This window comes from Ahaetulla prasina, chromosome 1, assembly GCF_028640845.1.
Source record: "Ahaetulla prasina isolate Xishuangbanna chromosome 1, ASM2864084v1, whole genome shotgun sequence".
Lineage (NCBI taxonomy): Eukaryota > Metazoa > Chordata > Lepidosauria > Squamata > Colubridae > Ahaetulla > Ahaetulla prasina.
In genome coordinates, this window is record NC_080539.1 from 85,490,759 (window position 1) to 85,503,513 (window position 12,755).

General features: G+C 38.4%; 1 protein-coding gene across 4 annotated transcripts in view; it reads left to right on the top strand.

The window, feature by feature from the left end:
* Positions 1–200: 200 nt before the first annotated feature.
* COG2 (component of oligomeric golgi complex 2) overlaps positions 201–12,755 on the top strand; it is a 34,498-nt gene continuing 21,943 nt past the window's right edge. The window contains exons 1-4 of one of the 4 annotated variants that reach the window (XM_058166870.1): positions 201–328; positions 8,645–8,806; positions 9,970–10,035; positions 12,324–12,404. In XM_058166870.1, coding sequence (XP_058022853.1) covers positions 272–328; positions 8,645–8,806; positions 9,970–10,035; positions 12,324–12,404 — 366 coding nt within the window. In that variant the 5' untranslated portion in view covers positions 201–271. Of the gene's footprint in view, positions 329–8,644; positions 8,807–9,969; positions 10,036–12,323; positions 12,405–12,755 lie in introns of those variants that run through there. The other 3 variants (XM_058166880.1, XM_058166888.1, XM_058166898.1) reach the window with 3 other exon arrangements.

Below are 12,755 nucleotides of genomic sequence, written 5' to 3' on the forward strand. Positions count from 1 at the left end.
TCCGAGTTGCACGGCAGGCCGAAGTTCGCCCTCAGCTCAGAAAACAGCCGCCTTGGCGTCGGATCCCTGGGCTTCTAGGTACTTCAGGCGGCGGCTTCGTTTCTTCCGTGGCTGCAGAGGGTCCGGGAGCCTCTAGGGGCCGCCCTTGAGCAGCCGAGAAAGCCAGGCCGGATCCCGACGACTTTGTCGTCAGGCGGAAGTGCCTCGCTTGTCCGTCCCCCCCCCCAAGAGGAGGCGGGTTGAGGGGACGTGGCTGCTGCGGTCGGGCGCGATGAATCTGCCGCGGGGTCCCGACAACTTGTGCTTCGATAAGGATGAATTTATGAAGGTGAGGCGGGCGGGAGGATTCGGGAGACGGCGGAGGGCTGGGCCGAAGCCCCGGCTCTGGGCTTGGGGGGCAGTTGGCGGGCAGCGGAGGCCGAGTCTCTCGCGGGGCGCCCGTCCAGGCGGTCACCTACCTGCCTTCACCCGGAGCCCCTCAAAAGGCAGAGGCGGAGCGGCTCCTCTTGCGCCTTCAAGGCCAGAGAAGCCGCGCTCTTTATTTTGTGTTTTGTGGGTGTGTCGCAGAGCTCCGCACTCGGGCGAGGGAAAAACCTGAGCTCCGGTGGGTTGTGCTTTCAAAGGCGGCGACGGTTCCCCCCCGGGGATTCTGTCTGGTGGGGGAAGCAGCCCCGACCTGGATCTCAAAAGTTTAAGCAAGAGTCAAAATTGGTTTAATATTTTTATGGGAGACCCACAAGAAATACCCGGACTGGGTTGGGGAATCAAAACAATTCAGGAGGAGTAAAACCCCTTTTATTATTGTCAAAAAGAATCCACAAAGTCCTCGGGAGACTCCAAAGAGACTTCATTTTTTATGAAACCATGTAAATTGGCTTGTTAATGTGTTGTAGTCTTATGTATGGTTTGGGGTGTGTGTGTGTGACACAGGCAAAGTTGGCATGTTATTGTTTATCTGGTTTATATGTCTGGACTACAAGTCAGCCCTCGACTTACGACCACAATTGAGCCCGACATTTCTGTTGCTAAGCGAGACGTTAAATGAGTTCTGTCCCATTTTACGACTTTTCTTGCCACCATTGTTAAGGGAATCACTGCTGTTGATAAGTTGGCAATACAGTTGTTCAGTGAATCAGTCTTCTCCGTTGATTTTGCTGGTCAAAAGGGGATCCCATGGCCTTGGGACAGAGGAACGGTCGTAAGTATGAAGCATCTGAATTTTGATCACACGATCATGGGGGTGCTGTACAAGTAAGTATGAAAAATGGTCATAAGTCACTTTTTTCAGTGCCGTTGCAACTTTGAACGGTCACTAAATGAAATGTTGTAAGTCGAGGACTACCTGTATTTCATCTAGGAGAGCTGGGTAGTTCATAACTGATTAAAAACAACCCAGTGACAGATGGTTCTTGCTTACTAACCATTTAGTAAAGATTCAGCCGCATTGAATAAGTAAATTTACAACTATTTCTCAAAGTTGTGGCTGTCGCAGTGTCCCTATAGTTGCATGATTACAATTCAAGCATTTGGCAACTGGAGCACATCTACAATGGATCACATGATCACCACTTGCAAAGTTTTCTGCTGGCTTCCCACAAGCAAAGTCAGTGGGAAATTGGCAGTAAGTTGCAGGTCATGGTCACGGAATGTCATGCTTAATGACTCCAGCTAAAACTGAAAAATTGCTGTCGTAAGCCAGACATATTCATAACATTTTTCACTTTATATAACTTCATATTCATGTTATTCATGTTTTGAATAGTGATAATTACGAGTCCCAATTGCAGTCAGTAAGTGAGAAGCACCTGTAAATCTAATTAAATATACAAGCAGAAAACCATTGGTCAGTTTGAAATAAAAATACAGGTAGCCTTCAACTTACAAAACCTCATTTAGTGACTGTTCAAAGTTAGAGCGGCACTCAAAAAAATGACTTACAACCATTTTTCACACTTATGACCATTGCAGCATCCCCATGATCACATAATTAAAAAAAATGCTTGGCAACTGACTCATATTCCAATGTCCCAGGGTCTCCTTTTGTATCCTTCTGACAAGCAAAGTCAATGGGAGAGCCAGATTCATGTACAATTGTGTTATTAACTTAACAGCAATGATTCACTTAACTGTGATAAGGTCGTAAAATGGGCAAAATTCACTTAACAAATCTCTCAGCAACAGAAATTTGCGTTCAATTGTGGTTGTATGTTGAGGACTACCTGTAATCATGATCAACAGAATCCATCCTTATATCAGCTCAATAGAGCATTGTATTGTAAAAGTTCTCCACTATTGCCAGACCATCATAAAACTCCATAAAAGTTTTTGTGTGTAAAATTCCTACAGACATCTGATTAATCAATCATATTATTGGCGATCATTGTTTTTATCTTGGTTATTTCTTGTAAGTTTCACAAAATTGTATTGAGTTGGGCAGGAATATAAATTCTTTAAATGTTTAAAAATTAATTATTGTGATATATCATAGTAGATTAAAATATATATATTCTGCCTTCATGCCAGAAAGTTAAGAGGGCATATGTATAAATTCTTGTCTTTCCTACCACATATCCTTTTTTTCCCTGTGAGGTAAATCATGTTAAGAGATAGTAATTAGTCCAAAGCTATCCAGTTCATTTAATTAATCATTCTAACCATTAGACCACAATAGTAGAGTTTTGGTCTGATTCAACATAAGTATATTCCTTAAACTAGATTCTGGCATCAGGTTATTTTTATATAGAACATGTGGTCCTATAGAAAAATTTGTATGCATTGGGATAGAACATCCAACATAGCTATCTCTTGGCTCCCAAGATTTATTTATTTTTATTTTTATTTTTTTTATTATTATTATTATTATTATTATTATTATTATTATTATTATTATTATTATTATTATTATTTAAATTTTTATACCGCCCTTCTCCCGAAGGACTCAGGACAGCCAAAATAGAAACAGAATATATACAATTAAAACAACATTTAAAACATAGCAAATTATAAAGGCTGATAATTAAAAATTTAAATTTTAAATTTTAAAATATTAAAAAAACCCAATTAAAATTCAGCACTATTATGCCAGTCCCGCTTGAATGAATAAATATGTTTTGAGCTCACGACGGAAGGTCCAAGATCAGGCACTTGACGAGGCCAGGGGAAGTTTGTTCCAGAGCGTCACTGCCCCCACAGAGAAGGCCCTACTCCTGGGGGCCGCCAGCCGACACTGTTTGGCGGACGGCACCCTGAGGAGACCCTCTCTGTGAGAGCGTACGGGTCGGTGGGAGGCAAAGGGTAACAGCAGGCGGTCTCGTAAGTACCCGGGTCCTAAGCCATGGAGCGCTTTAAAGATGGTAACCAAAATCTTGAAGCGCACCCGAAAAACCACAGGAAGCCAGTGCAGACTACGGAGCAGTGATGTCACGTGGGAGCCACGAGCGGCTCCCGTTACTACTCGCGCAGCCGCATTCTGGACTAACTGTAGCCTCCGGGTGCACCTCAAGGGCAGCCCCATGTAGAGAGCATTGCAATAATCCAACCTAGACGTAACCAGAGCGTTAAATAACTCCCAGTTATTTAACAATAAGGGCAAGAAAATTCTTCTTTTCCACAGAACCATTGCTGAAGTGAAAAAAGATAGAGCTGGGTTTTTTGCATACAAAGGGATACAATTGCAACTCCGCTTCAGTGTTCAAATTGTTGAGCAAAAAACTAAGTGCCTTGAGCATCCATCTTTAGCAGATGGATGTCATAAGCTCACAAAACTCGTAAAAAAATTCACAAACTTTTGGCCTAGGTAAAATATACTCAGGTGTCAAGAAGTGTTATCTAAAAACACAGAGTTCCATGAATATATCAGTGTATCACAAATTGACTTTAAATATACTGAGTTAAAATTAATAATATGATGAAAGATGTTCTTGATTACAAAATTTCTCTTGCCCAAGTAAAATGTTGATTGCCACGTGATTTATCACAGCCCAGCACATTGTATATTCAACTTTGGGGGTGGGGGGGAGTCTCAAGAGAAAAAAATGTTAAGCTAGTTGTGGGAATTTGTTCTAATGACAAAGCTTAGTAATGATTTAAGAATAATGGAGAAGATGATTATATGAATTAATCATTTGGTTCTATTTATGTAACTTAAGTTCTTAATACGGTAGTAAAAAAGAATGTAGGAAAGATACCATGACACATTTTAGATTATTTCCAATTTCTTTAAATTCCCTTCCTTATACTCATTTTATAGAGGATCTGTATAGACAATTTTGCAAGTATCTCTTATCTCTCCTGTATTATGAATATTGTCTAGTTTTACTTATCAATTTCACATTTCAACTTAGTTTCTGATTGTAATACTATTGTAATGTAAAATAGTATTGTGTAGTCCCTTGTCAAATTCACTAGGACTACTGTGTAAGAGTTATACACACCCAACAAAATCTGCAATTATGTAGTTATATTGATGTCTATTTAATTCTTTATTCACATTATTGCCTTTCCTTATTGTTGTAGTCTGTTAACACAGAACAGCATTTTACCATTTGATTATAATTTATTTGGTAGTTCTTTGTAGCTTTTAGTTCTATAAGGATTTTACAATTCTATGCTACAGATTTGCCCCCTTCAAAAAAAAAAAAAGGTATATTGCTTATGATTTCGCCAAGAGAATCCTTGCTCTAAACCAGAGGTCACCAACCTTTCGGACCACTAAATTCATAATTTTAAATCCAGCGGACCACTAATACGATCTGCTTAATGACCGCCTGGGTAGGTGTGGCTAGGTGGCCATGTGACTGGATGGGCGTGGGCAACTTGATATCACTCATGTCGAGGGGTACCTCGCTGGCTTCTACTCACCCCTCCCCTCCCAACCACCCCTTGCCTGCCTGCTTGGGCTCCTAAGGGCTCCAACAGGAGGCAGTTGGTGGAGCTAACCAGCCACCACGAGAAAGAGTTGGCAAAACAGCTCAGTTCAAATTGGATCTGACTGAGAAGGAGGCTCAGCAGAAGCACCTCACTGAGGACTACGAGTGTAGGCTTTCCAAGCAGAGAGAAGATCTGCGGGAGTGCAAGGCCAGATACTGGTGCGTGGAGGCTCAGCAGGCTGAGATGGTGAGCCAGTTCCAGGGCATGATGCAATCCCACTGGAACAAGGCCCTCTGGCTCTTCGCCACACACCAGGAGGCTGAAGCGGACCCCAAGTCAGAATTTCTGGCCCCCTCCAACCCACAAAAAAAGACCCAAGGGGGGAGACTCTCTGCAGTAAGACAAGCATTCGTTGCACAAATCTGTCCCAGGGGATGTAGTTTGAGGACCCCTGATTTAGTGCACTATATATAATGTATATAATATATAATGCAAATAATTTTTCTGCGGACCACCAAAATTTTCTCGTGGACCACTAGTTGGTGACTGCTGCTCTAAACCATATTAAATTGACTAGTCAATATTGCCATTTCTTTAAGCAAAAGGAAGAGAAGACGTGGTTACATTATAGACTTGATAGATTATCATGAAAACATTTTAACTCTGTCACTGGATTGAATTCCATAATGTTGATGAATCTTTGAGGGAAGCCATGATAATTAAATAAGATTATTCAAATGGTCGCCCAGTTACCCTGTGTTAAGATGGGCGGCCAATAAATTTAATAAATAAATATCATGTGTACATATGGAGAAAATGGAAGACAAGTTGAACTTGAAATCATACCAGTGCTTAGCTATTCATCCAAATATTTGGTTCACTATTTATTTATTTATTTATTTATTTGATTTGATTTTTATACCGCCCTTCTCCCGAAGGACTCACTAATTGTTACATACAACTCTGTATCCTTTTCTTAATCATTGGAATGCTTGTTTGTTGTATATTAACCTAATTAACTATAGGGCGGTATGGGAGCTCAGTGGTTAAGATGCTGGGTTTGTCAACCTAGGTTTGAGACCTGAGCATCGTGTGACAGAGTGAGTGTCTGTCTTTGCCTAGCTCCTATCTACTTACCAATTTGAAAGCATGCAAATGCAAGTAGATAAATAGGTACCACTTTGGTGGGGAGAAAACAGCACTCTGCCATGTCGTGCTGACTTGATTGCGGAAGTGTCTTTGGACAGCTCTGGCTCATGGCCTCGAAATAGAGATGAGCGCTTCCCCCGATAGTCAGTAATGACTAGCGAAATCTGCAGGGAGCCCTTTCCTGTCCTAATTAACTGTACTGTATCTGATCCTGAGACCTTGGAATATACTGTATGCAGCCCAGGTAGTATGTTGCAGAATTTGTTACAAATGAATTTGGCTTGAAAAGAACAGTAAAGGTATAAGTAGAGTGATATTGTATTAGACCAAATCCAATACTTATTTAAATTTATTTAAAACATTTATATACCCATTTTATAACCATGTCTGGGAGGCTCCCAATCAAAATTTAAAGCAACATACAAAAGCATATTAGATCTATAAGACTCAACACATGAAAAACAATAAAAATGTCCGAATAGTCAAACTTCTGGTGTGTGCGGTCATCCAATCTTATCCCAGCTTGGGGGGAAAGCCAGTGGTTCAAAGCTTTATGGAAGGCTAGGAGGGTAGACACCTGCCAAAGTTCAGGGGCCAGAATGTTCCACAGAGCAGGGGCTGTCACTTTCTAGCTCCCGTCAATTGGAAATATTTAGAAGAGGCAAGGAGTGTGCCCATCCTAGCTGACCTGGCAGGAATGGATAGAGGTCCCTAGGGGAAGACAGTCCTGCAGATAAACTGGCCTTGTGCCATATAGGTGTAGGAGATGACCAGGCTAAGCGGAGGGAAGGGTCAAACACAGCAGCATCAGTCTCGAGTCCCTTTGCCCCCACGAAGGATCTAAGTCCAGCCCACCTTAATTTCCACTGATTCTTATCTACCAGCAATTTGTTTTGACCATTAGTAGTTCAAATTCCGGGAGAGAGCTTAAGCTTGCAATAAACCTTTATATTCATTGGAACTGCCTGGATTTCCTGATTTCCTGCGCTTGACAATAATAGGTCTTTAAAGATGATGACCACCACTTTGAATTGCACTTAGAAAGAAAGTGGAATGTATTCTAAATAGATGCCTGTGTGAAAGCCAAATGGACAATATTCTTGATATTCAGAATCACACTGACTCTAGTAGTAAAGGTATAATTGTAGTGTGTCATATGCCCATTGATTGCTTATCTTTTATGAACCTTGATAGTTTTCTTTGAAGACTGCCCAGATTGGTGATCATCATTATATATTGTGGTATTGAATTCTCTAGTTTGGGAAGCAAGAAAGACAATACTAACACTTAAAATCTCCTTATCATTTAGCTCCACTTGTTGATTTTAGATTTTATTTTTTCCAATCAAGCCAAATTTTATATCCCCAGCCAAGACCAACAACTTAATGATTACACAGCATTGATATACTTAGTGTTGAAGTCCTTGCTATACCTGCAGAAAGGTTAAGAGTGTACACAGATCTCTGAATCCAAAGCCCTCCATTGCTTAGAATGAGGATCAAAAGCCTCCCTACACTCATCCCAAGTTGTCATATGTAATTTTTTCTCCTATTAAAATGAACCCCAAACAACCTAGAATAAACTGAAGACAAAAGTTTATTTACGGCTCCACCCTGTTCTTCAGCAGGACAACTTTGAAAGGGCGTCAAGATTATCAGTTCATTATCTCTTCAGGAAGTTTCATAAGTATATCAGTTAAATATCAATTAAACAATATCACCTGGTGGGATGCAGAAAGCCGGTCATCTCTTTTCATAATGCCTGCCCTCTGCAGGATGATTCCCCCAAAGTTTGCATTGCTCTCACCTTAAAACCAGCCTCTTTCCCCACGATTTGAGTCACAGTGGGTAATCGACCCTTTGTGTTACACTTTTGTTTCTAAATAATTGTTTTGCCAGTCTTTCTCATTTATTTATTTATTTATTTATTTATTTATTTATTTATTTATTTATTTATTTTATCGTATTTGTATACCGCCCTATCTCCCTAGGGACTCAGGGCGGTTCACAGGCAAATAAAAAGGTACATATAAATACAGAATAAAATATCAATTAAAAAACTTATTCTACACAGCCAAATAGTTAAAAAGAACAATATAAATAATAAAACCCATTAAAACCCGTATAAATTTAAAATCTAATCCAGTCCTGTGCAGATGAATAGATATGTTTTAAGCTCGCGGCGGAAGGTTCGGAGATCCGGAAGTTGACGAAGTCCTGGGAGGAGCTCGTTCCAGAGGGTGGGAGCCCCCACAGAGAAGGCCCTTCCCCTGGGTGTCGCCAAACGACACTGTCTAGCAGACGGCACCCTGAGGAGTCCCTCTCTGTGAGAGCGCACGGGTCGGTGAGAGGTATTCGGTAGCAGCAGGCGGTCCCGTAAATAGCCCGGCCCTATGCCATGGAGCGCTTTAAAGATAGTTACCAGAACCTTGAAGCGTACCCGGAAGGCCACATTTCATGATATATAGATATAATAGATATGATATAGATAGCTCTATAATGCAAACTACCCAGTGTCAAAACAGATTGGGGTGACATATATATATTTCATAAATAAGTAAATCCTGCTTTTTTAAAATAAAGAATTAGAGTTTGTATACACTTTTTTATATTTTTCTCTTTCACAGCCAGACTTTGATGTCGATCACTTTGTGTCCGAGTGCAGAAAACGTGTTCCGCTGGAAGAACTTCGTGATGATCTTGAATTATATTACAAGCTTCTTAAAACTGCCATGATTGAATTAATAAACAAGGATTATGCAGACTTTGTTAATCTCTCTACCAACCTGGTAAATTGATAGACTGCCTTATATGTGTTCAGTGCACAGTTATAGCATTTATATTATATATTCCCTTGAGCTATAATCTAAGATTAAATATGCCATAGAAAGAAATGCCACTGCAAAGAAAATTATTTATGATGGAGTCCAATTTAAATCAACAGTAGTTAAGTTAGTTATGTGACTGGTTATCCTATTAGTTTCAATATGACTTTAAGAGTTTCTGGTCTGGTTCCAAGCTATTTAACAAGCTGCCTGCAGTCTGGTAATGTACCCTGTTGAGAAGAGAGCATACTGTACATAGTAGATGCACATTTTAGCACGTAGGCTCTCCAGAGCAGGCAATTTGATTGTGACCTAAATAAAGAATAATTTGCTGATTGGCTACCATGATGTATATTTATTTATTTATAAAATGTATTGGCTGCCCATCTTACCACAGGGTATTTTGTCTGTTTTTTTCCCTGTCAGTAAGTATTTCGTTTCAAAAGTGAGCACTGTACCATACAATAATTTCATTTCAAAAGTAAGATTTGTAACATACAATGATTAAATATGCAAATACCATGATACCATCGGAAACATCTACTAATAGAAAATCAAATATGTATAATAAAGCCAAAATGTCTCAAAATATTAAAAAATAAATGATCAAGAGATATAAACTCCCCAAGGGTGGAAGCGTTCTCAGCCACAATGACATCAAAATGACAAAAAGAAAATGTGGTATGATATCAAAATGCAAACTCTACCCTTTTATATTGTATGTAAGTAGTTTACATAACCTGGCAACACATGTGGTTTATCTCTTGCCTTCCTCCGCCATCCCCATCACCCTTCTTTGAAAACTGGCTATTTAATAAAGCTAGTGCTGGTGTTAGGACTAAAATGGACAATCCCTAGAAATATTGCATAAACAAGAAAAGTTGACTTTAGATACATTTTTAAACATTTGTTTTCAGTAGAAATGGAGTACAGAATCTGTTTTACATGCCCAATGTTTATGCTTAGTTTTAACATAAAAAAATTAAATTTAGAAAACAGTAAAACACCACCAATGGTAGACTATATCAGTAAAGAAGTAAATCAAAAAAGAAGAAATACCTAAAAACATACCTTTGATTTTTTTTTAACTATTCATTGATAGTAATATGTTTTGGGAATTTCTTTAGGTTGGCATGGACAAAGCCCTTAATCAGCTTTCAGTGCCTTTGGGACAGTTGCGAGAAGAAGTTATGGTATGTTCTGACATATTTTCTCATGTATAGGCCATAGCTGCCTCATGGGTATTTCTTAATCTTGTAAATACAGCTTTATGAGCAAATTTTTTTGTGGGGGAGAATATCTATTTGGAGAAGAACATCTCTGGATGGTGACAAAAAAACCCTGAAAATAACAAAAGAACAGTGTTTAATTATAGTTATTATGTATTTATCTATTTATATCCCACCTTTATTATTTTTATAAATAATGTTAGGTGATGAACTATTTATTTATTTATTTATTAAATTTACATACCACCTGCCTTACTTTGCAAAGTGACTCTGGGCGGCTTACAATTAAAATAGTTGTTGGAATTCAAACCATAATAATCAACATAGCTAATCCTTTTTCCTTCTGTTTTCGCTACCATCTTTCCTGTGAGATGAGTGACTGGCCCAAAATCACTCAACCAGCATTAATCCAGGACTAGAATTTACAATATAATGGTATCTAGCCAGGCCCAGTAGACTAAACCAGCTATTTAATTATTCATTAAGAGCTACATTTTCCAAAGTTATGTATCTGATTAAATACTTTTTTTCTAGAAGAATTGGATTTGTAAATCAGTACTTAATTCAAGACCTATTAAACACACATCTTACTCACAATACTTTTGTGGATGTCTGCATGGTATTCTATTTCATTAGCACGTAGATCTGTTCAAATTCTCTTTTTCTGCTGTGTTGAAATTTAAAAGTGCCTAAATCAAACTTCGTCTTACATTGAATAAGAAGAACAAATAGTTCTTTGGGATGTTATGATAGGCATATATGATGAGATTTTTTTCCCCAAGTTAAAATAACTGGATTGAGAGCTCAGCAAATGATTTATAATACTAGAGACTTACTTTGTATTTTTTTCATTAAGCAATTTTAACTATAGTTCCACACATTGTACTTTAGTTGAACACCTGTTTACTCCAGGAGAAAGGCTGAAAAACCAGCTGAATTTTCTCTGTATATTTTCTAAAAAGACTTAATTTGTGGTCTACCAAACTCCCAGACCTTTCTTACAAGAACTGTAGCTAAGGCAGGCATCTCCTATCTTGTACTTATGCATTTTGTTTTTCCTGCCTTTGTGCAGAATTTTACATATCCTGGCACCGAACAACATTTTGTTGGATAGGGTCCAGTGTTCACATTTATCAAGATTCTTGATATAATACATCATAAATCAGCATGCTCATAAAATCAGACACCATAATCAGCGTGCTCATAAAATATTCAGAAGACAAAGCTTGGGGAAATTGCTGATACCACCGAAAATCAGGCTGATTCTTGGGGGTATTAGCAATCCCCCCAAGCTTTATGTCATCTGAATATTTTATGAGCATGCCTTCTATTCCCTCATCTAAGTCATTTATGAAGATGTCAAACAGTATTGAATCCCAGACACAACCTGAGCTACTTCACTTCATATCTCCTTCCATGTGGACACGAAAGATCATGTGTTGGTTACTGTTGTTCAGCCAACTGTGAATCTGGCAATATTTCCATCTAGCCCACTTTCTTCGAGCTTGTTAAGAAAAAACTATGGTGTAAATGAAGTATTTATTACATATATAAGGCCACTCAACTCTACACGAAACAAAACAATCACAACGGGATTCAAAATGCTATCAAATGATGTTTCACTTTTAATTTTCTTTAAAGTGAATCAAGGTAAGGAGCCAGTGTGAATAATAATTGTGCTCAGTGTTCCACTGCTGATACAGTATTTATGATCTTGCGATTAAAAAGACCAAGTTTTAGAAAGTGAAATACTCTATTTTCTCTGGGTTTATTTTATTCTTAGATGTATAAGTTAAGACTTTTGTGTTTTGAGAATTCAACAATGTGGATAAGAATGCTAATGTGGGCAATTAAAAATAAGTCTAAGAAAGTAAGCCTTGCTTAATAATTTTTAACTTTAGTTTGTTGGAGACTAAAAGTAGGAGCTATTATTAAGACCCAGGAGGTCATGCACAAATAATTGGATGACCTCAAAAATTGAAATGATTGAAATGAAATGAAATTGTTGGAATGAATCATGCACCAGTCATGCACAAAGATAACTGATGTAATTTGTTGGCACTGGAACAATTCTTAGTCTACAAAATGCCATGAGATTGTATAGTTGAAGGACTGCTTGGACACTTTTGGCTGAAATTTCTTGGCTTTTTCTTTCGATGCTGTCCATTTGCAAAACGTATTGTGTTAATAGATGCATGTTCTGTTGTTTGGTTAAATATTGCAAAGCTTACACTTTTGTTGATGTTCCTTAGAGCCTTAAGTCTTGTGTTAGTGAAGAAATATGTGCAATTGATGACCGTTTATCTAAACAAGAAGATATCAGGAAAAAAAAGGTATTTGACTGCATTTGTACATCAAAGAGCAACATAAATAGATGAAAATAAATATATCTGTCTTTTGAAGTCTAATCATTAAACCATGTTAGTTTTTTAAAAACCCAGTAAAACTTGAATAGAAAATATCGGTAGCTATAAATGGAAATCTCTCCTGTGATGCACATGTGTTTTGTGTTTGATTATTTCTCTGGCACAAAGTTTTCTGTGGATTTATTTATATATTTACTTATTAACTAACTAACTACCGTATTTTTCAGAGTATATACCTTTTACCCCCAAAAAGAGGGTGAAAATCTGAGTGCGTCTAATACTCTGAATGTAGCCCCGCCCAGCTTCTCAAACAGAGGT